This window comes from Elephas maximus, chromosome 7 (assembly GCF_024166365.1).
Source record: "Elephas maximus indicus isolate mEleMax1 chromosome 7, mEleMax1 primary haplotype, whole genome shotgun sequence".
NCBI classification, from domain to species: Eukaryota; Metazoa; Chordata; class Mammalia; order Proboscidea; family Elephantidae; genus Elephas; species Elephas maximus.
In genome coordinates, this window is record NC_064825.1 from 35,039,582 (window position 1) to 35,064,573 (window position 24,992).

The window sequence follows — 24,992 nt, forward strand, 5'->3', positions numbered from 1 at the left end:
ACTAGGAGTATATAGCAAGGTGTATATAAATTTTTGTATGAAAGACTGACTTGATTTGTAAACTTTCACTTAAAGCACAATAAAAATTAAAAAAAAAAAAAAGTAATTGCAGAATTTCTAGGTTTCTAGGATAATTAAAGCATAGACTTTATCCAAACTAGCTCTATCCTCAAAACCAGACCAATCAATTGGGAAGAAAGCAATAGCTACAGGGAATGAGATCATGACCTGCATTTCCAGAATTCTTGGTTTTTGAGAACGAATAATAATATCCAATCTTCAAAACAAATGAGGTCTAATAGGTTACTAATGCAGAATGGACCCTGGGTGATCCAATCGGTGCTTCATGTATGCAGCCAAGTGGAGGGATAGAAATGCACAGTTGCCATGGTAACCTTTTCACTATTTGGAAGAGTAGATGGAGCTAGACTGAGCCTCCTTGGATTGTATGAGGATATGAGTGGGGAGCAGGGAAAATTCTCCTTCTAGAAAAATAAGGTTCAGGAATATGAATTCAGGTAATAATAGCACAAATGCAGTTAAGGCTCTGGCTACCCTAATTAAGGTAAGTAGGTAATTAATGATTTTGATTATCAAAAAAGGAGAACAGTGCTTTCAGAGCAAGCTTCTACCTAGGCCAGTGGCTTTAAACTTTCAGATGTGAAAGAGTTCACCTGTTAAAAATTACAGACTCCAGTTCCATTTCTCAAGAGTCTGGTTCATTGTGTCCAGAGTAAGGCCCAGTTTCTCCATTTTAGAAAATGTCCCCAAATGATTCTTCTGTAGGAAGCTTATGGACCACGCAAATAGCATATAGGCTGTATTTTCACAAACATTACCCTCAGTAAGCACAGAGCCTTAGAGAGCAAACCCAAATATTCTCACCTTATGGGAAAACTTAGGGAGAATAAAGGCCATTTTATACATAGTCCTAGTTTCAAAACAGACCTAAAAAAGAGTTTAATCAGTAACTAATAACAGTTGTTTCCCAAATAAGCTACTTTAGTTTACACATAGTATTTTATTTTATCATACCTTCTATGATGTCGTTGTTGTTAGGTGCCATGGAGTTGGTTTCCACTCACAGCAACTCCATGGACAACAAAACGAAACACTGCCCGGTCCTGCTTAATCCTTGCAATTGTTGTACTTGAGCCCATTGTTGCAGCCACTGCATCAGTCCATCTTGTTGAGGGTCTTCCTCTTTTTCACTGGCCCTCTACTTTACCAACCATGATGTCCTTCTACCATACATTTCACTAATTGGCAAAAGCAGCAGTTGTCCACGTTACCTGGTGCCCTTTCCCCACCTTATCCAAATGCAAACTCCTGCTTACTCTTTAAAATCCATCTCGAATGTCTTCATCTCTTGCCACCTCCTTAGTCTCTGTCCTCCCTCCCCCACTTGCAGAATTCTTCACTCCCTCTTCCACTGTCTATCCACAGTGCCCTCTGCTAATACCTCTATTATAGAACTTGGCACATAATACAGTCGTTATTTACAGATTTGCTATATTACTATTCGCTCTGTCAGACAGTGAGCTTAGTAGACAATGTGTCTTATTCATCTTTGTGTCTTTGTCCTTTCCATTTTGTTAACTCCTAATATGACAGTTGTCATATAGTAGGATGGATAGATGGATGGATGGATGCATGGATGGATGGATGTAAGCACCATGAGGACAAGAATTTTTGTCTCTTTTGCTCACTGATACATCCCAAGTGCCTAAAACAGTGCCTGTTTCATAGAAGTATTCATTAAATAACTGTTGGATTAATTAATGGATGAGTATTTTAGCTTGTACAAGCCATTAGAAAAGAATGGGCCTGCTATGTTTCTCAGCGTAACAGTAAAAATATTTTATAGTGGCACCAATGTTGTCATAGTCTCCTAAACAGATTAAGTTGGGCCTTGAGTGCCAGTTTTGAGATCCCTATTTGATATTTCTGTCATTGAATGATTTGAGGGGTTGGCTGTACAGACCTAAGTTATTCTAATAGAGAAAAAGCAGTAATATTGCAAGCATATAGCTCATACCCACATAACTTAGCTTAAGTCAACTTGTTATTTTGCCCTAGTTATTACATTCCTCAGGAGCCCTATGGGCACAGTGGTTAATCCCTCAGCTGCTAACTGAAAGGTCAGTGGTTCGAACCCGCTAACCGCTCCATGGGAAAAAGATGTGGCAGTCTGCTTCTTTTTGTAAAGATTACAGCCTTGGGAACTCAATGGGGCAGTTCTACTCTGTCATATAAGGTCTCTATGAGTCAGAATAGACTGCATGGCAATGGGTATTACATTCCTTGCCATGGTAAACTTTGGATGAAAAAGATTCTCTAGGATAGTTTATATGGAATTGTTGTTGTTAGATGCCATCAAGTCAGTTCCAAGTGGTAGCAACCCTGTGTGCAACAGAGCGGAACACTGCCCAGTCCTGCACCATCGCAATCATAGCTATGTTTGAGCCCATCATTGCAGCCACTGTGTCAGTCTATCTCATTGAGGGTCTTTTTCTTGCTGACCCTTTACTTTACCAAACATGATGTCCTTCTCCAGGGACTGGTCCTCCTGATAACACATTTAAAGTACATGAGATAAAGTCTCACCATCCTTACTTCTAAAGAGCACTCTGGCTGTACTTCTTCCAAGACAGATTTAATCATTCTTCTGGCAGTCCATGGTATATTCTATATTCTTCACCAACACCATAATTCAAGGGCATCAATTCTTCTCCGGTCTTCCTTATTCATTGTCCAGCTTTCATATGTATATGAGGCAATCAAAAACACCATGGCTTGTGTCAGGCACCCTTTAGTCCTCAAAGTGACATCTTTGCTTTTTAACACCTTAAAGCCGTCATTTGTAGCAGATTTGCCCAATCAATACATTGGATGATTTCTTGACTGCTGCTTCCATGGGCGTTGATTGTGGATCCAAGTAAAATGAAATCTTTGACCACTTCAATCTTTTCTCTGTTTATCGTGATGTTGCGTACTGGTCCACTTGTGAGGATTTTTTTTTTTATGTTGAGTTGTAATCCATACTGAAGGCCGAAGTCTTTGATCTTCATTAGTAAGTGCTTCAAGTCCTCTTCACTTTCAGCAAGCAAGGTTGTGTCATCTGCATATCACAGATTGTTAAGGAGACTTCCTCCAATCCTGATGCCGCGTTCTTCTTCATGCTTCTTGGATTATTTGCTCAGCATACAGGTTGAATAAGTATGGTGTAAGAATACAACCCTGACACACACCTTTCCTGATTTTAGACCACACAGTATCCCCTTGTTCTGTCTGAATGACTTCCTCTTGGTCTATGTAGATTAAGCATGAGCTACAATTAAGTGTTCTGGAATTCCCATTCTTCTCAATGTTATCCATTATTTGTTAAGATCGACACAGTTGAATGCCTTTGCATTGTCAATAAAACATAGGTAAACCTCTTTCTGGTATTCTCTGCTTTCAGCCAAGATCGATCTGACATCAGCAATGATATTCCTCGTTCCAAGTCCTCTTCTGAATCTGACTTGAATTTCTGGCAGTTCCCTGTTGATGTATTGCTGCAAATCTTTTTCAGTTATCTTCAGCAAAATTTTACTTGCATGTGATATTGATTGTATTGTTTGATAATTTCCACTTTCTGTTTGATCACCTTTCTTTGCAATGGGCACAAATATAGATCTATTCCTGTTGGTTGGCCAGGTCGGTGTCTTCCAAATTTCTTCACATAGATGAGTGAGCACTTCCAGAGCTGCATTTGTTTGTAAAAAAACATCTCCATTCGTATTCCATTAATTCCTAGAGACTGTTTTTCACCAATGCGTTTAGTGCAGCTTGGCCTTCTTCCTTCAATACCATCAGTTCTTGGTCATATGCTACCTCCTAAAATGGTTGAGCATTGACCAGTTCTTCCTGGTACAGTGACTCTGTGTATCCCTTCCATCTTTTGATGCTCCTGGGTCGTCCAATATTTTGTCCATAGAATCCTTCAGAATTGCAATTTGAGGCTTGAATTTTTTCTTCAGTTCTTTCAGCTTGAGAAATGGTGAGCATGTTCTTCCCTTTTGGTTTCTAACTTGAGTTCTTTGTACATTTCATCATAATACTTTACTTTTTCTTCTTGAGCCGCCCTTTGAAATCTTCTGTTCATTTCTTGTACTTCATTTCTTCCATTTGCTGTAGCTACTTGATGTTCAACATCAAGTTTCAGAGTCTCTTCTGACATCCATTTTGGTTTTTTCTTTCTTTCCCTTCTTTTTAATGACCTTTTGTTTTCTTGATATATGATGTCATCCCATACCTCATCTACCCTTCTGTCACTGGTGTTCAATGTGTTAAAATCTACTCTTGAGATGGTCTGTAAATTCGGGTGGGATATACTCAAGGTCTTACTTTGGCTCTTGTGGACTTGTTTTAATTTTCTTCAGCTTCAACTTGAACTTGCATAACAGCAATTAATGGTCTGTTCCACAGTCAGCCCCTGGCCTTGTTCTGACTGATGATATTGAGCTTCTCCATTGTCTCTTTCCACAAATGTAGTCAATTTGATTTGCCTACTTTACAGGCTCAAACTTAGTCATTTGTCAAGGTCACTCGGCTGCTAACCAAAAAACCTGAGATTTGCTCTACGTCTGGCCAAGTCTCTGCTCTTAAGTTTCACAATAATATTGGTGCTTTGCAAATTGGAGTGGGTCCAGTTGGGACTTATTCCTGACCAGAACAGCACATATATTTTCCCAGACATTTCATAACAAATATTTCCTCAGCCTTGAACATTTCCGATCTTGAGTTTACTGAGATTTCTTCCTTTAAAGAAATTAATGGTTTGGAGGCCTAACTCAGTCAAAACTATGAGTTATGTTAAATGTGTCCTCCCCCTGCCCCATGCTTAATTACATCTGATGAGTGGCCCTTTCAGACATTTGGTTCCAGGCATTTAGCTGTCTCTCACATTTGCTTGCAATGATCAGGGTCCCTGATGTTCAAACATAATGCTTTCCCAGTGAACTTTTGTCCTCTTTGAAAGCTGCATTCTGTTCTTCCTTATGAAATTCCAGCTTTCATGACTAATATGCGATGATAGTTCCAGAAATGTTTATGTAATAAATTAAAGTGGGCAGGGTCTTCCGCTTACAAATTGCTTCAAGAAGATAGACCTCAAATGCCTGGCAATAGAGTTGCCTTGCAAATGCTAACATAAAATGAAGTCAAGCTTTTACAATTTCAGCTTGACCTTGGCTGAGGGGCCTATTGTTTCAGTGAGTCTCTTGTATAGGGCTCTGAGCTCCTAGCCGATTTCTCAAACTGAGGCTGCAGAGACTTATAACTCAGTGGAAGAAGAATATGTGTGACTACTTCTCAGACCTGGTTTAGAAAAGAAAGACAGGATTTTTTTTTCTTGCTATCTCCCACATACCTGCAAACAGGTGGCACACTGGCAGCCTCTGAGTCAGAGGTACAGCAATTATCAGGAGCTCAGATTTGATGATTGTTTGCTTTCGATATATCAGAAGTTCATGTTAGAACAGAGCCCCATTCTAGAAAACTTATTGCCCAGAGACCCAGATTAACTAGAGGCCCTCTAGATGGCAGGAAGGTGTGTGTTTGTTTTATACAGTGGAGGCATGTGTGGGTCTGTGCCATATACACAGCCATAAAAGAAAGTGAGGAGTGTTAGGTGTGACTTCTCAGGGAAAGGGGCCCTGAAGCCTCTGTGATTATTATTTTTGCAGGAGTAAATATTTTAGTAGAAAAAGCAACTCCTTTGTACCAACTCTCTGAGCTTCTTGGCACATTTTAATATTTTCAAGAAATAGCTGAAACCACATTAACCTTCCCTGTTCTAATTGGAAACATCTGTGAATTGAAAAATTAGAATTTTTAGATTCTGAAATGATTTGCTATTTGGACAGGGGTGTCACTTTCAGCTGAAGTTGCCATCTATGGGACCTTTATGTTTCCTGATTATAAATTGTTCAGTCAGCAAATAATGTGACAGAGAGGCAGAGCATTCTTCATCACCTTTTCCATGTACCGTACTCATGCTTTTTAATGAAAACTGCTGTTACTTCTTTGGCTATTTGTACGTCTTATCAGGATTCTTCCTATTCAAGAAGAACAGATGGAGAAGCTCCCCCAGCCCTTGGAATTCAACTCAAATAATTTTCTCATGCCAAAAAGCATCTCATAATCAACAAAGACACTTCAGCAATATATGAGGAAGAAAAAAAATAGTAAAAACAATTCGAAACCTATTTAATTTTTTCTCTGTGTTAACAGAAGCCTGTCTTCTCAAGGTCTTAATGTTTTACAAATACCTCGGGAAACTCCGGCAAGTGAGACAGCAAGGCTGTTGGCTTCGTACCTGCTTTCACGTACCAGTTTGGCCACTTAATTAGTGATGTGATCTCATCTCATTTAGCCTCAGTGTTCTCAGCTGTAAATGGGAATAACGATACCTGCCTTCTAGGGTTGTGATGATGAGAATACGGTGTAACATGTGTAAAATGTTCCCAGTGGAAGCTCAATAAATGTTGGCTTCTTTTGTTTTCTTCACACTTTTCATATGTGGAAACTGAAGTGAGTAACAATGACATGACTTACCTGAGGCAAAGATCAGGCCTTGAAGGTGCCAAGATTGGGCCTGAGGTTCACTGATCTAACACCTTTGAGACTCCATCCTGTGTCTGTGTTCAAAACAAACTGCAGAGTTTGACACAGAGTATGTTGTAGACTGCACCAAAACGTCATGGAGAGCAAAAGGCTTTGGGTGATGTAAACCACTTCACAAATGTTCTGTGTTATTTCTGTGGTTGTAATTCATAACCACACAGAATGATTCCAAATGATGCCACCAAAAGAATGAGTTTGACTTTCCATAGTAGGCAAACAATTAATGTTTGTACAATCGGATTTAATAGACAGTACCTGCTTTTTTTTTTTTTTTTTTTTACCTGCAAATCAGTGGGTTTTTGACAGTGAAAAGGAAGGCAAATAATAATTGTGCCAAGACAACTGGGGTTGCTCCAGAGAGACCAGGATATGTGTCACCCTGTCCATGAGCCATGGCATGAAATTCTGTGTCTCTTTGGAGGGAACTGACATTCATTCCTTTGACAAGCATTTCTGTAATCCCAACTTAAGATTTATCAAGAGTCTGCTTTGTGGCTGACATTGTACATGTATTATTTTATGTAATGGTCACACCAACTTAGCGAGATATATCTAATTACAACCATGCCATTTTACTGATGAGCAGCTGAGACCCAGTGAGGTCAAGTAATTTGCCCAAGCTTGGACAGCTAGTAATTGTTGGATCTAGGATTTGAACCCAGGTCAGTCTAACTCCAAATCTGGTAATTATTTCATAGACACCTATGAGCCTTGCTAGGTTGTAATCACAGAATCATAGAGCTCAAAAATACCTCAGAGTTAATCTGGTCTACCTTCTTCATTTTATAGATGGGGAAACAGGCTCAGAGAGGGCTGGTAACTTTCCCAAATTCACATAGCTAGATACAGTAGTGGAAAAACTTCTATTGCCCTTGTCCCAGCTGTTCATTCCCCACATTCAAAGAAGGGAAGAAAAGGAATTCACTGTGCATTCAGAAACCCTTTATGAAACTGTTACTATCTTTATAGAGCTTCGTTAGGGAACCCATGGAAGTGGAGGATATGATCCCTGCCCTTCTGATGCTTCAGATCTATTTGGCGAAAATCATTACATAGTAGCAAGAGGGAGGCAGAGTGGCGGGGGGGGGGGGGGGCACTTAGAATAGGGGCTCCAGGACTACCTTTGCTGCATCTCATCTGTGATTTACCCATTTGGAGCCTGCTTGTTATGTAGTTCTCTTCAGTCCTCCATAATGTCTGTGTTATACCCCATTATATTGGGTTTTTGTTGTTGTTGTTGTTTCTGGTCTGCCTAGATCAGAAAACCCCTCTGGATTGGAGATGAAGTTGTTCATCCTTGTTTCCTATGTGCCCACCCTGTACCTGGCAAAGGGGAGAATGAGCTAAGCCAATGCAGGAGGCAGGGAAGTTGCTAATCTCAAGTATGAGGAATCCAGGAAGCTTGCCCACTCCGAGGTCCCAGTGAGGGAGTCACGGGGACAGACACAACTACACACACATACCTTTACTCCAAAGACAGAAACATTTTACATCCACGTGTTATCTGGGAGTGTCAGAAGAAAAGGAGGCCTCTATGGAGCGAGGTGGGGACACATACCTGCTCCCCAATATCCCATTGTAACATCCCACCTCGGCGGGAAACAAAATGGAAACCGGATGGGACTGTCCAAGGTACACGAAATCAGCTATGGTTATTCAGTGGCTGGGTCAAAATAATCAAAATTGTTGTTCCTCAAGATAGATGATAAAACCAAAGGATTGTGAGAGCCGTACCACTACCACGTTCAATTTTCTGCGCACCTCCCCGTCACCGCCATTTCAGTCGCACTTCACAGATCGCAGTAAAGAACGCAATTTTTAACTTCCTTCAAGCACGGACAGTGACCTCACTTTGGCCTCCTCAGGCTCTGCCTCGCAGGTGGTTGGCTGTGTAAGTCCTGGAGGAGACCTCCCCAGGTTTCTAAGATCCACTGTCTCCTACTGTGCTGTTGACTCCAGGAGACTGCTGCTGGGCTTTAAAAATCGACTCTTTTTGTTTCGGAGGACAGGTTCCCTTCTTGCCAAAATATGCAGAATGGTAGTTTCGTCTGCAACAGTGAATCTTTGTTATAAAGTTGAAAGTGCACGTCCCTCCTCCTGAGCCAGGCCGTAGTGGTTTGCCTAATGTCACTAACCCTGTTTTAATTAAGTTCCCCTTTTTTGTTAGACTTAATGCCAAGAAGCCTAAATGAATGTTGTCTATTTGAGTAGGTTTTTTGAGATTTTTTAATTTAATTTTGTTTTGTTTAATTCTAACTTAAGAAACTTCTAAGGGTATCTCCTCTTTAGGTCAAGATAAAGGTTAAGAGTCTTTTTCTTAAATAACTTTCTCCTAAGTGAACATTATCTTTGCTTTTCTTTCTCTTTCATGTAACTGAATTATAAAATGCAAGAGGATTTTTCTGGCTCCTGATGGAAACTGGAGATAGTGATGTAATTTACAGGCCTTTGTTGGAAGGAGGGAACCTCACCGGCACTTTGCCCTTATGAAATTCCAACAGATTTTGAGTTCTAAGAAATGTACAGGGAACGGATTGTGATTACCAGTTCTCATGTCTACTGCATCCAAAATTGGATACTTGGTCTGGAATTTTCTCCCACTCAGAAAATATTTGGGTATGTTATTGCCCTCTAGCATAAGTACCCAGTGTCTGCTACCACTTATGGAGCATTTAGCACATGCAAAGCACTATGCAAGGAGCTCTGGTGGTACAGTGGTTAAGCACTCAGCTGCTAACCAAAAGGTCGGCGGTTCAAACCCACTAGCAGCTCTGCAGGAGAAAGACATGGTGATCTGTTTTCATAAAGATTACAGCCTAGAAAACCCTATGGGGCAGCTCTACTCTGTCACATGGGGTCACTATGTGTCAAAATCGACTAGACAGTATCCAACAACGGCAAACACTATGTTGCATATCTGATATATATCATTTCATTTAATCCTCACAGAAGTACCTTGAGGTCTGTCTCATTCCAGCACTCATCTTAACCATTTGGCATATCACCACAGATAATGACACACAGGTCATTTATGGGGTGCCTGGTGTATGGTTGGCGCTGTGCTAGAGCCTGGGGCTTTAGCAGTGAAAAAAACAGATGCTATCCTGCCCTCATGGAACATACAGTCTAGTGGGAGGAGACACACATCAAAACTATAATTTCCTACATAATGGAGTTACTAACTCACAGCGCCAAAGCACTCTTACCAATAAGGAATTATTTTTCTTTGCCGACATTTCCAGAGATCTTTGAGGGCTGAGATGAAAAGAAGCATGAAGTCCCTCAAAGAAGGGGAGCCTTGCCTCTGCGTTAACCAGAGCAGGTCCAATATTTTTTTATATATATCAGGCATCTCTAAAAGATTTTGTTGAACAAAGTGTGCCATGGCTAGGTTATGTTATGTTGCACAACAACCCTAAAATCTCAGTATTTAAAACAACGTTTATTCTGTGCCTCTGCACCATGCCCCTTGCAGATTAGCTGGGGCCTATTCTCTATGTTGTCCTCACTCTAGGACCTGGACTAATATAGTAATCTCATCTAGAACTATACAAGTTGCTGTCACAAAGGGAAAAAGAGAGAAGATGCTGACTCACACAGTGGCTTTTAAGCACTTCCATCCAAAAATTTCTGGCATGTTGTATCTACTCACAGTTATTGGTCAAAGCAAGTCACATGACTGTGCCTCATTTCAGTGAATCAGAGAAGTGTAGGCTGCCATGTGCCTGGAAGAGAGAGAACCAGATATATTTGGTGAATAGAACTAATTGCTTCCATATATGGCTAGAAAGAAGAGTTTCAGCCCTGTTCCAAGCTAAGCAACACATAATGAATATGTCTTTTGGGTCAATTGAGTTAAATATTTGAAAGAATATAGTAGATGCTCAGTGGAATTTTTGTTAAGCATGAATACATACCCTTCCTGCTCCACATGCTTACCCCAAAGCTCCTTGCAGGAGTAGTCCCACTTCCCTAGCCACTCCTCAGCCTTTGGTCACTGGGCTCTAATGACCAAGCATCAGCTAAGAGAGAAGCTGGGTCTTGTTTCTAGGGAACTGAGGTAGGAAAGTCCAAAATTTTGAAAGCCATAAATCAGGGAACAGCGATTTATGTCCTGAACAATTCCCTGTAAACAGAGTCCCTGGGTGGTGCAAAGGCGAAGCACTCAGCTACTAACCTAAAGGTTGGCAGTTCAGTCCAGCCAGAAGCACCTCAGAAGAAAGGCCTGTTAAAGCAATACCATTTATAATAGCCCCTAAAAAAATAAAATACTCAGAAATAAATCTAACCATGGATGTAAAGGACCTATATAAAGAAAACTACAAAACGCTATAGCAGTAAACCAAAAGAGACCTACATAAATGGAAAAACAGACCACGCTCATGGATGGGTAGACTCAATATTGTGAAAATGTCACAATCTACAAATACAATGCAATCCTGATCCAAATACCAACACAGCATTCTTTAAAAAGATAGGAAAACTAATCATCGACTTTATATGGAAAGGAAAGATGCCCCAGATAAATAAAGCATTATTGAAAAAGAAGGACAAAGTAGGAGGCCTCATACTAACCTGATCTCAGAACCTACTATTCAGCTATGGTAGTCAAAACAGCCTGGTACAAGTACAACAACAGACACATTGATCAGTGGAACAGAATCGAGAACCCAGATGCAAATCCATCTACATACAGACACCTGATCTTTGACAAAGGCCCAAAGTCCTTTAAATGGGGAGAAAAGACTGTCTTTTTAACAAATGGTGCTGGCAAAACTGGATGTCCATCTATAAAAAATGAAACAGCACCCATATCTCATACCATACACGTAAACTAATTCAAAAGGGATCAAAGACCTAAATATAAAAGCAAAAACTATAAAGATCATGCAAGAAAAAGTAGGGTCAACACTAGGGGCCGTCATATACGGCATAAACAGGATACAAACCATAATTAACAATACACAAATACCAGAAGATAAGCTAGATAAGTGGGATCATCTGAAAATTAAGCACGCTCATCAAAAGACTTTACCAAAAGAGTAAAAAGAGAACCTACAGATTGGAGGGAAAAAAATGGGCTATGACATATCGAACAAAGGACTAATCTCTAAAATCCCTATACAAAAGTTCAACACCTCTACGATAAATACACAATCCAGTTAAAAAATAGACAAAGGATATGAACAGACACTTCACCATAGAAGACATTCAGACAGCTAACAGACACATGAGGAAATGCTTGTGATCACTAGCCATTAAAGAAATGCAAATCAAAACTACAATGAGATACCATCTCACCCCAACGTTACTGGCACAAATTAAAACAACGGAAAATAAATGTCAGGCTCCAGGGACATTGGAACTCTTGGGCACTGCTGGTAGGAGTGCAAAATTGTACAATCATTCCGGAAAACAATATGGCGCTTCCTTAAGCTAGAAATAGAAATACCGTATGATCCAGCAATCCCATTCCTAGGAAAATATCCTAGAGAAATAAGAGCCATCACACTAATAGACATATGCACACCTATGTTCACTGCAGCATTACTCACAATGACGAAAAGGTGGAAACAACCTAAGTGCCCATCAACAAATGAATGGATAAACAAACTCTGGTACATACGCACAACTGAATACTAATACTACACAATGATAAAGAACAGTGATGAATCTGTGAAACATCTCACAACGTGGATAAATCAGAAGGGCATTATACTGAGTGAAATAAGTCAATCACAAAAGGACAAATAATGTATGAGACCACTATTATAAAAACACATAAAAATGTTTCCACACAGAAAAAAACAATCTTTGAGGGTTACAAGGTAAGGGAGGGGTGAGGAGGGAAAAACATAACTAGACAGTAGATTATGCGGTAACTTTGGTGAATGGTAAGACAGTAAGTAATACTGGGGAAGTCAGTACGACTTGACCAGGGCAAAGTCATAGAAGCTTCACAGGCAAACCCAAACACCCTGAGAGACTGAGCTACTGGGCTGAGGCTGGGGACCATGGTCTCAGGGCACACCTAGCTCAACTGGCATAACATAGTCTATAAAGAAATTGTTCTACTGTGGTGAATGACATCTGAGGTCTTAAAAGCCTGTGAGGGGCCATCTAAGGTACATCTACTGATCCCAGCCTGGCTGGACCAAAGAAGCATAAAGAAGACCAGAGACACAAGGGAAGAATTAGTCCAAAGGACTAATGGACCACAACTACCACAACCTCCACCAGACTGAGCCCAGAACAACTAGATGATGGTACCTGGTTACCACCACCGACTGCTCTGGCAGGGATCACAATAGAGGGTCCTGGACAGAGCAGGAAAAAAATGTAGAACAAAATTCAAATTCACACACACACACACACACAAATACCAGGCTTGCTGATCTGACAGAGAATGGAGAAACCCCAAGAGTACAGCCCCAGATACCCTTTTAACTCAGTACTGAAGTCACTCTTGAGGTTCACCTTTCAGCCAAAGGTTAGACAAGCCTATAGGGCCAACAATCACACACCTGAAAAATGTGCTTCATAGTTCAATTCATGCATAGGAAACTAATGGGCACACCAGCCGAAAAGCAAAGACAAGAAGGCAGGAAGGGACAGGAAAACTGGACGAGTGGAAACAGAAAATCCGGGACAGAAGAGGAGAGTGTTGACACATGGCAAGACTGGGAACCAATGTCACAAAACAGTTTGTGTGTTAACTGTTTAATAAGAAACTGATTTGCTCTGTAAACTTTCACCTAAAGCACAGTAAAAAAAAGAAGAAGAAAGGCCTGGGATCTACTTCCAAAAAATCAGTCATTGAAAACCCTGTGGTGCACAGTTCTACTTTGATACACATGGGGTCACCGTGAGTCAGAACAGACTTGATGGCACCTGGTTTGGTTTCTTGGTTTCCCTTTAAACAGCAACCTCCCAAGTACACATTCAATATAATTTTAAGTATAGAACTTTTATTTACTCACAATTTTTCAGAAATATGTTGTATGTTATATAAAGCAGGGCATGTATTCACTTAAACTTAAATATATGTTTTTTTTTTTTTTTTCTCCCTCAAGTTCCAAAATTGCTTCCCTGAGGTAAACAGGAAAAACTTGGGAGAAGTAATCAGTGGCTAAAATTATTTTTGTTTTTTTCCTGTTCCATTAATGGCTATTAACAGTGAGATTCCCGTGAGTGTCTCTAGCCCAGAAGCCTATCTTCACAGCACCAGGAGCGGTAAAGGACATTCTGTTCTAATTACTCAGAGGGATCATTAGCCTTGACAAGGACTCAGTATTAGCTCCCTGCAGGATGTTCTTTGCCTTGGGATCCCCAGGGCAGCCTATAATTCATTCACGCAGAAGCTGGAAGCATGGCTGCCAGGCCTAGGGCTTCCTGGAGCTTCCCACCTTCCTGCCTCCCTTTGTGCCTCAGAGCAGGATGATAACATCAGATTTCAAACACGTTACACCAGCTGTCAAAGGCAGTGCCTCACAGGGCATCATTCATTCCTAGATGCTTTAACTCTTTCTCAAGACAGAAGATTGAAACAGACCCAGCTGTGGAATACAGCGAGATCTATGGCTGACCCTTGTAGGGATTTTGCATGCTTGAGGTCATTTAATCCTTATAACTACCGCATGAGGTAGGCCATTACTGTTCCCATTTTATAGATGAAGAAACTGAGTCTTCAAGAGTTTAAATTATGAAAGGTCAGTGGAATCAAGATTCAAACAAGGTCTTTCTAGCTCCAGAGTTCATGCTCTTTCAAACCTGCACAATTCTGTGGGAGCAAAGAAGAGGGACTTACACCAAGAAGAAAGTCCACTCTTCCTGGAGCATGCCACTGATTAAGGTATCAAATAGCAAGGCCCTATAGTAGCAGACCCACCATAATCCTGAGGTCTCAGAGTCAGCCTGTGTCATACAGGTCAGGCCTGCCTCTCCACCCCGCCTCCTCTCCCTGAGGGCCATAGAGGGTAGGCTCCATGTCTACTCTGTACTAAAATTAAAGGAGAGGATACCAGGCTCACCCTGACAGTCATGGGGCCTGGGGCAAAAAATAGATGCCCACATACCTTAGGGCTAAACATTAAAAGTTCTAAATCAAGCTAACGTACTGTTAAAATATATTCCATCTTCCAGTCTTTACAAACATACCTTCATGGTGGTTTGGAAGTCCAGGTTTGAATTTAGAGTCTAACCAAAAAAACCCAAACCTGTTGCCATCAGATCGATTTCAACTCGTAACAACCCTTGTCTTAGTCATCTAGTGCTGCCGTAACAGAAATACCACAAGGGGATGGCTTTAACGAAGAGGAATTTATTTTCTCCCAGTCTAGTAGGTTCCAAGTCCAAATTCAGGGCTTCGGCTCCAGGGGATGGCTTTCTCTCTGTGTCGGCTCTAGGACGGTCCTTGTTCTCAATCTTCCCCTGGTCGAGGAGCTTCTCAGGTCCAGGGACCCTGTGTCCCAAGGACGCTCTCTGCTCCCGGTGCTGCTTTCTTGGTGGTGTGAAGTCCTCAACTCTCTGCTTGCTTCCCTTTCATCTCTTGAGAGATAAAAGGTGGTACAGGCCACACCACAGGGAAACTCCCTTTACATTGGATCAGGAGGTGACTTGAGTAAGAGTGGTGTTGCAGTTCCACCCTAATCCTCGCCACACAAAATTACAATCGCAAAATGGAGGACAACCACACAATACTAGGAATCATGGCCTAACCAAGTTGATACACACATTTTTGGGGGGACATAATTCAATCCATGACAATCCTATAGGACAGAATAGAACTGCCCCATAGAGTTTCCAATGCTGTAAATCTTTACAGAAGCAGACTGCCACATCCTTCTCTGGCAGAGTGGCTGGTGGATTTGAACCATCAACCGTCTGGATAGCAGCCGAGCACTTAACCACTGTGCCACCAGGGCTCCAGAAAAAAACTGGCCCACTCCTCTTCCCATCCCCAGCTGCATTCCATACCACAAGGGGCCTCATGCACATGTGTGTGGACACCCAAGCCCACATGTCCAAGTTCCAGCTAGGGATCCACTCACCAGTGATGTGGCCTATACTCAGTAGGAGGGACCAAGGAAAGAGGCCACACATTACCAGGAAGTAGACTTTGGGCCATTTGGACAGGAAATTCTGGGGTCCTGGGTGCCTGGAGTATGGTCTAGAGGGATGCAGGGACAGTGAAGGCTCCGGTGACCTTGACTCCATGGACTTCTTGCTCTGTGGAGAGATAGGATTGGAGGAGAGCCAGAGCAGGGCCCTTAAATTGTTGGGACTTTGGGCAAAGACCCTTCTTGCCCAGGTCTATGGCAAAATTAGATGATGCAATGACACATAGTACTTGTGGTCTTTCCTCTGTTCCCAGTCTGACTGCCTGGTTTCTCTTGTTTCTCCTAGTGGGCTGTTTATCACCATTCATGACAAAGGCCACATTGCAACAATGCTAAACTCTTGGCCAGAAGACAATATTAAGGTAAGATCCTGTTTTCTTTGCTATTGTTCTATCATTGGGTGAATCCTTTTATCCTGGTCCAGATTCCTTCCCAGCTACAAAATGAGACATTATGACACTGAAGGCCAGATACTGTTCCTCTTTCCCAGGCCCAGACTATAGATCTTTTATAGCCAAGCACAAACACACTAAGGAACAGAAGTTTGTATTAACCAGGAACCCATGGTGGCATAGTGAAGTGCTGCAGCTGCTAACCAAAGGGTCGGCAGTTTAAATCCACCAAATGCTCCTTGGAAACTCTGTAGGGCAGTTCTACTCTGTCCTATAGCATTGCTATGAGTCAGAATCGACTCCGCGGCAACGGGGCTTTTTGTTGTTGTTGTTTAGGCACCCATGTGAAATCTTCTTTTTTGGAGCTGGGGGGCGGGGCAGTCAGGGAGTGGGTCTGAAGATATGTTCATCATATATTGAACACCTGTTAAGTACTCGATGACAGTTTCCATGATGGATACAGGAAGAAATAGGAAGAAGCTGACAGTTCTTAAGGAAAAGAAGACAGAGACATAAAAGACTAACAAGATGAAACATGATGTAAACAAGGTACACAAAAAGAGCTGAGGGTGTTCAAAAGAGACAGATTACTTTTAGCCTGAGGGGAATATGGGAAGACTTCGTGGGGGAAGTGACATTGAATCTGGGACTTGAATTGAGGATAGAGCTTAGACAGATAGGGACTGAGGAGACTAGGATATAGGGTGGGGACGTTCTGCACCAAGAGAAAAAGCTCATGATTCATACTTGGAAATGTGTACTCTTGGGTGTATGGGGGGGAGAAAGGAGAGATATATACAGGATAACATAATAAACTTGGCCCTTCTTCCTGAAATATTAATTTTACTCAATAGATATAGGAAAAAAACTATTTTATATAATAAATAGGATATAACATGGAATTCAAAATTCATATTAATTTTTAATATAAAACATGCAGCTTTACAGAAATTTTTTAGCCTCTGGCTAGACCCCCAGACCTACTATCGTAGGGTCTTCTGTGGAAGAGTTTGAGGGATTCTGGCACCTAAGATCTTTGTCACTTCTGCAAACAAAAGGGGTGAAGCAAAACCACAAAACATCTGCTGGCTGTTGTTGAGGGCATTTCTGGCACATGACTTGGAAAGGGTTGGTGCTGACAAAGTATAGATAGTATGAGTAACTCTCAGGGTCAGTAAGAGAACTTGGCAATGCTAACACCACCCTGCCTCTCGACTGGGAGGCTATGGCACTCCCATCATCTTTTCTTCTCCTGGGCCTCCCTCCCTCAGTCCCTGCCAATTCCCTCAGCTGCTCCACCGCACCCCACTGAGCACCAAATACAGCTTCTCCCACTCTCTCTTGGTGTCCCACCTACTTCTGGCCCTCTAGCAGAGTGTTGGAGCCCTGGTGGTACAGTGGTTAAGAACTACAGCTGCTAATCAAAAGGTCAGCTGCTAACCAAAAGGTCAGGAGTTCAAATGCACCAGCTGCTCCTTGGAAACCCTATGGGGCAGTTCTACTCTGTCCTATAGGGTCATTATGAGTTGGAGTTGACTCAATGGCGATGGGTTTAGTGGAGTGTCAGCGTTCAAAACTGGAGGAAGCAGGACACGTTCTTGGCTCTCAGGAGCAGAGTTTTTCAAGGAAGGAGTATCATTGGACCCCCGATGTTGTTGGCTGCTGGGCTGTAGGGGAAGGATGGTTTAAAGGAGCTCTTGAATCAACTTGGAAGATTAAAAAATGACTTCTGTGGTTTCCAAGACTGAAAGCAAAGCTGCAAACTGAGAATGTAAAAGAAGTAGGCCACAAGGGAAGTGAAGCCAAAGCCCAGGGCTGGGGAGACCATGAAGTTTTGTGGGCCCTTCTTGTTCAGGGAGGAGGGGGCGGGCCAGGCCACCCAGAGCTGTCTGGCATAAATCACAAAGAGGAGTGAGAACTGTGTTTCCTACTCTTTCCCACAGTGACCATTGCCCGGAGCTGGGAGGAAGGCTCATCTGAGAGTAGCCCTCCTCCCTAACAGCTTTCCCAAGCTCCTAAATCTCTTCCTCATCCCATTCCCAACAGCTCCAGAGGAGGAGGTGCTGAGAGGTGGTTGGATAGTGGAGCCAAGGGAGCACCCTCTGCCACTGGGCACCAGGAACTTAAAGCGTTTAAACGTGGGCCAGATTGCTACTGCCAAGTCCTATCTATTGTGCACAGTCCCACCGTGCATTAAGCCTCACTCTGTACCCAGTGTCAGGGGGTGGATTTCCTAAGAAGCTATCTCTGAGATAGAGATTATCATATAGGAAGTCTATTAGGGAGTGCTGTTGGGATCGACACCTGTAGAAGGAAAGAAAGTAGGATAGGGCAGAGGGGGGAGTTTGATGGCAGTGAGGTCTCAAGGAAGACTCAGCTGACATTTGAGGAGTGAGGAGTCTTAGGATCTGAGATGTCCCTTCAGAGCTGTCCCAAGGTGGGACAGGGAAGCCAGGTCTTTAGACCTCTACATTAATCAGTCATTGGTTGCAGGTCAGGGGAATAAACCTTTTATTCCTGAAAGGGGACCAGGGCAGCATGCCACCATATCCACCTCACACAGCACCGTGCTAAGTGCTTTATATAGATTAACTCTTGAATTCTAACAACCCTATAAAATATAGGGATTATTATTTTATTATTATTCCCATTTTATGGACAAAAAAACTGAGATGTTAAGTTCTTTGCTAGTGATTATTGGAACCAAGATTTAAAGCTAAGGAGTATGCATTATTTATATTGGGAGAGAGAGAAGGAAAAGAAGAGAAGGAGGAAGAGGAGGAAAAAAAGAAGGAAGAAAAGAAAGATGGGAGACAAGGAGAAAACAAAGAAAGAGAAAGGAGAGGAATGCTGTACATAGTATGTCCAAGAAGCCAGAACCAGAGTAAGCCAGGAATCATGATCCTAAGGTCAGTCTTGGGCTAGTCCCATTGGGTCCACCTAGGCCAAGGAGTGTGGGCAATAAGAGCAAGGCAGACAGAAGAAGACCTAGCACATTGCCTCCCCAAATGCCCTTTAGTCATCTGAAGTACAAAGGAGTTTGGAGTTATAAAATCCTTCCAAACAAGGAAAATGTTATCCTATTGTTGTTGTTAGGTACCATCAAGTCGGTTCCAACTCATAGCGACACTGCACAACAGAACAAAACACTGCCTGGTCCTGCACCCTCCTCATAATTGTTGCTATGCTTGAACCCATTGTTGTAGCCACTATGTCAATTGATCTTATTGAGGGTATTCCTCTTTTTTGTTGAACTTCTACTTTACCAGGCATGATGTCCTTCTCCAGGGACTGATCCCTCCTGATAACATGTCCAAAGTGTGTGAGATGTAGTCTCACCATCCTTGCTTCTAAGGAGTATTCTGGTTGTACTTCTTCCAAGACAGATTTATTCTTTCTTTTGGCAGTCCATGATATATTCAATATTCTTCACCAGCACCACAATTCAAAGGCATCAGTTCTTCTGTGGTCTTCCTTATTCATTGTCCAGCTTTCTCACGCATATGAGGCAATTGAAAACACCATGGCTTGAGTCAGGTGCACTTTAGCCCTCAAGGTGACATCCTTGCTTTTCAACACTTTAAAGAGATCTTTGCAGCAGATTTGCCCATTGCAATGCATCTTTTGATTTCTTGAGTGCTGCTTCCATGGGTATTGATTGTGGATCCAAGTAAAATGAAATCCTTGACAATTCAGTCTCCTCTCCATTTACCATGATGTTTCTTATTGGCCCAGTTGTGAGGATTTTTTTTTATGTTGAGGTATAATCCATACTGAAGGCTGTGGTCTTTGATCTTCATCAGTAAGTGCTTCAAGTCCTCTTCACTTTCAGCAAGCAAGGTGTGTCATCTGCATAATGCAGTTGTTAATGAGTCTTCCTCCAGTCCCGATGCTCTGTTCTTCTTCATATAGTCCAGATTCTCAGATTATTTGCTCAGCATATAGATTCAATAGGTATGGTGAAAGGATACAATCCTGACACACACCTTTCCTGACTTTAAACCACGCAGTATCCCCTTGTTCTGTTTGAACGACTGCCTCTTGATCCATATACAGATTCCTCATGAGCACAATTAAGTGTTTGGGAATTCCCATTCTCCACAATGTTATCCGTAATTTGTTATGATCCACATAGTCAAGTGCCTTTGCATAATGAATAAAACACAGGTAAACATCTTTCTGAGATTCCCTGCTTTCAGCCAGGATCCATCTGACATCAGTAATGATATCCCTGGTTCCATGTCCTCTTCTACATCTGGCTTGAATTTCTGGCAGTTCCCTGTTGATATACTGCTGCAGCTACTTTTGAATGATCTTCAGCAAAATTTTGCTGGCATGTGATATTATTTGATAATTTTCACATTCAGTTGGATTACCTTTTTTGGGAATAGGCATAAATATGGATCTCTTCCTGTCAGTTGGCCAGGTAGCTGTCTTCCAAATTTCTTGGCATAGATGAGTGAGCACTTCCAGCGCTTAATCTGTTTGTTGAAATATCTCAATTGGCATTTCGTCAATTCCTGGAGCCTTGTTTTTCGCCAATGCCTTCAGTGCAGCTTGGACTTCTTCCATCAGTACCATTGGTTCCTGATCATATGTTACCTCTTGAAATGGTTGAACACTGACCAATTCTTTTTGGTATAGTGACTCTGTGTATTCCTTCCATCTTCTTTTGATGCTTCCTGCATCATTTTATATTTTCCCCGTAGAATTCTTCAGTATTGCAACTTGAGGCTTGAATTTTTTCTTCACTTCTTTCAGCTTCAGAAATGCTGAGCATGTTCTTCCCTTGGTTTCCTATCTCCAGGTCTCTGCACATGTCATCATGATACTTTACTTTGTGTTCTCGAGCCACCCTTTGAAATCTTCTGTTCAGCTCTTTTACTTCATCATTTTTTCCTTTTGCTTTTTTTTTTAGCTACTCAATGTTCAAGAGCAAGTTTCAGAGACTCTTCCAACATCCATTTAGGTCTTTCTCTCTTGTCTCTTTGATGACCTCTTACTTTCTTCACGTATGATTTCTTTGATGTCATTCCACAACTCATCTGGTCTTTGGTCATTAGTGTTCAACACTTCAAATCTATTCTTGCGATGGTCTCTAAATTCAGGTGGGATATACTTAAGGTGGTACTTTGGCTCTCCTGAACTTGTTCAAATTTTCTTCAGTTTCAGTTTGAACTTGCATATGACTAATTGATATGTAATTGATGGTCTGCCCCTGGCCTTGTTCTGGCTGATGATATTGAGCTTTTCCATCGTCTCTTTCCACAGATGTAGTCAGTTTGGTTCCTGTGTATTCTATCTGGCGAGGTCCATGTGTATAGTTGCCGTTTACATTGGTGAAAAAAGGTATTTGCGATGAAGAAGTCGTTGGTCTTGCAAAATTCTATCATGCAATCTTTGTCATCGTTTCTATCACCAAGGCCATATTTTCCAACTACCCAATCCTTCTTCTTTGTTTCCAACTTTCACATTCCAATCACCACTAATTTATCAATGCATCCTGATTGCATGTTTGATCAATTTCAGACTGCAGAAGTTGGTAAAAATCTTCAGTTTCTTCAGGTTTAGCCTTAGTGGTTGGTGCGTAAATTTCAATAATAGTCTTATTAACTGGTCTTCCTTGTAGGTGTATGAATATTATCCTATCATTGACAGCATTGTACTTCAGGATAGATCTTGAAATGTTCTTTTTGATGATGAATGCAATGCCATTCCTCTTCAAGTTGTCATTCCTCACATAGTAGACCATATGATTGTCCAATTCAAAATAACCAATACTAGTCCATTTCAGCTCACTAATGCCTAGGATATTGATCTTTATGCTTTTCATTTCATTTTTGATGATTTCCAATTTTCCTAGATTCATACTTCATACATTCCATGTTCTGATTATTAAGGGATGTTTGCAGCTGTTTCTTCTCATTTTGAGTTGTGCCACATCAGCAAATGAAGGTCCCCAAAGCTTAACTCCATCCATGTCATTAAGGTCAACTCTACTTTGATGAGGCAGCTCTTCCCCAGTTGTCTTTTGAGTGCCTTCCAACCTGGGGGGGCTCATCTTCTGGCACTATATCAGACAATGTTCTGTTGCTATTCATAAGATTTTCACTCGCTAATTCTTTTCAGAAGTAGACCACTGGGCCCTTCTTCCTAGTCTTAGCCTGGAAGTTCAGCTGAAACCTGTCCTTCATGGGTGACCCCACTGGTATTTGAATACCGGTAGCATAGCTCCCAGCATCACAGCAACACACAAGCCCCATGGTACGACAAACTGACAGCTGCATGGTGGAAAGTTTTTGCTGGGCTTTGAAACCCAAGGATACTGCCTGGTTTGCCCTCAGTCTTTTGACAATCTACTGAACTAGTAGCTCCCAGCAGTACCTCCATTGATGTCACAAAAAATAAGATGCAGCATCTTCTCGCTGAACAGTGTTAATATACAGTAGGTCTAAATTCAGTCCATTGGGAAAGACTTTGTGCTCTATATTGGACCTATTGCATTGTTCAACAGACATTTATTAAATACATTATCATACTGAGACATCAGGCTAAATGCTGAGGAATCAAAGATGACAAGACCTGCCACTATGAAAGACATGAAGATGGATATAACTATACAACAGGGAAAAAAAATGATAAGTGCTACGGGCCAGGAAAATGCTATGTGTATTTGGAGGAGGGAGTAAGAACTTCCAGAAGGGAAAGTTTCATGGAGCAAGATGTTTTTGAACTGTTTCTTGAAAGATGATTTGGATCAAGGAGACAAAGGAACTGAGGAGTAAAATGGCAAGTAGTCAAGAAAGTACAAACTTTATACAAGATTGCAAGTATTTTAGTTGGATGGAGCATGAAGTTGGGGGGGAGGAATTCAAAGAACAGATTGGGTCTAGACCATGCAAGGCCTTGAAGCTAGTCTAAGATCCTTGGGCTTTATTTTATAGGCAGAAGGAACCATTGGAGGTTTGGGGACAAGAAAATGATAAATCTGGGTATGCTTTGCAAAAATGAAATGGAGTGGGAAGAATCTAAGAATAGAGAAGCCAGTCAGGAGACCACTGCAGTGGCTCAAGTGAGAGATGGATAGCCTTGGGGCAATAGCAATGGGGATGAAGATCATGGAAAAGATGTTAAAAAATATGGAGAAAGTAAAATCAACAGAACTTGGTAACCAATTGGCTGTGGTTGACTAATGACAGAGAAGAGGCAAAGAAATTGGGCAATTTTGAGCCTGGGAAATGCAGAGTAACAGAGGGAGGTAGGATACCAAGAATAAAAGTCTTGGAGAAAGGAGGTTTCATTTGGTTTGGGACCTGTGGAATTAGAGGGCTATTAGACATCCAATTAGAAATGTCTAGTAGATAGCTATAAGTGTCTTCTGCTTTGAGATGGCAGTAGATGCCATTGGAATGAATGAGAATATCAAGGTTAGAATGCTGTTGAGCTTCTCATGGCCAGACTTTCCTAAAAGTTGCATTTGCCAAGGTCTTCCTTTGGTTTCCCTTTCATTCGTTCATTTAACAGATTATTATTGCATTGTCACAGTAATGATGAACTAGAGAGATAATAAACAATTAAAATTCTGATATATAATCTTTATCCCAAGTAATAATCATTATCAAAATCATAAGGATAGTGGCTATTTACTGAACATTTAGTGTATACAAGGCACCTGGTTAAAATGACACATATGTTATTTCATTTAATCTTTACAAAAACCTGATAAGTTAGATATTATTATTATCCCCATTTTATGGGAAATTGAGGCTCAGAAAAGTTATCTATTTACCCGTAATCACATATGGCATGACATCAAAAAGCCTAGATTGAAATATTGGTTATCATACTCCAAAGCCCCTGTTCTTAATCTCCAGACTATTTGGTGAGATAAAATGTGCCCACATACACACAACAAAAATGTTAAATAAGAACCCAAGTGCTATCGCCATTGTCTTAGGCTGAGTTTTATAGAGAAACAATACCAATGATGCGTATATGTATATATATAGAGAGAAATTTATATCAAGGAAATGGCTTGCGTGGCTGTTGAGGCTAGAAAGTCCCAAGCCTGTGGCTCAGGCTGGAGGCTTCTCCTGACTCACCGAGCTGCCAAACCAAACCCAGCACCATCGAGTCGATTCTGACTCATAGTGACCCTATAGGACAGAGTAGAACTGCCCCACAGAGTTTCCAAGGAGAACCTGGTGGATTTGAACTGCCAACCCTTTGGTTAGCAGCCGTAGCACTTAACCACTACACCACCAGGGTTTCCCACCTAGCTGCAGGGGCTGGCAAACCCAAGATCAGCAGTTCAGAGAGCAGCCTGCTGGCTCACAGCCTGTGGAGGCTGACGAATCCCAAGATCAGCAGTTAAGCTAAGCCCCAAGAACTGGAGGTCAGATGAACAGAAGACAGCTGCAGGATCCAGAGTGATCAAAAGCCAGCCAGCTTTTCCAGAAAGACCACATATATTGGATGCAGGCCACACCTCCAGGAAACTCCTTTCAACTGATTGGCTGCTCCTAGCAGATCTCATCATGGAAGTGATGGCACTGTATCAGATCTCATTATGGAGGTGGTTACATCATTATATAGCTGCCAAACTACATCATAACTGCCAAACCACTGAGAATCATGGCCCAGCCAAGTTGACAAACAACCTTAACCATCATAGCCATCAAATAATTTGTAGCACCTTGTGCAGGGTTTGGCATGCAGTGGGTACTTAATAAATGTTTGTGGAAGGCAGGCAGACAAAACTGAAGGATGAGCAGGCTAAGTGTATAGTAAAGTAGATATAACCAATTCAGGG

The 24,992-nt window shown here is 41.6% G+C and overlaps 1 protein-coding gene across 3 annotated transcripts in view; it reads left to right on the top strand.

Annotated features, from left to right (window-relative positions):
- The window catches only part of ME3 (malic enzyme 3), a 250,131-nt gene that overhangs the window by 131,691 nt on the left and 93,448 nt on the right, over window positions 1–24,992 (top strand). For all 3 annotated transcript variants that reach the window (XM_049889593.1, XM_049889592.1, XM_049889595.1), the window contains one exon: window positions 16,075–16,150. In XM_049889593.1, coding sequence (XP_049745550.1) covers window positions 16,075–16,150 — 76 coding nt within the window. The remainder of the gene's footprint in view (window positions 1–16,074; window positions 16,151–24,992) is intronic.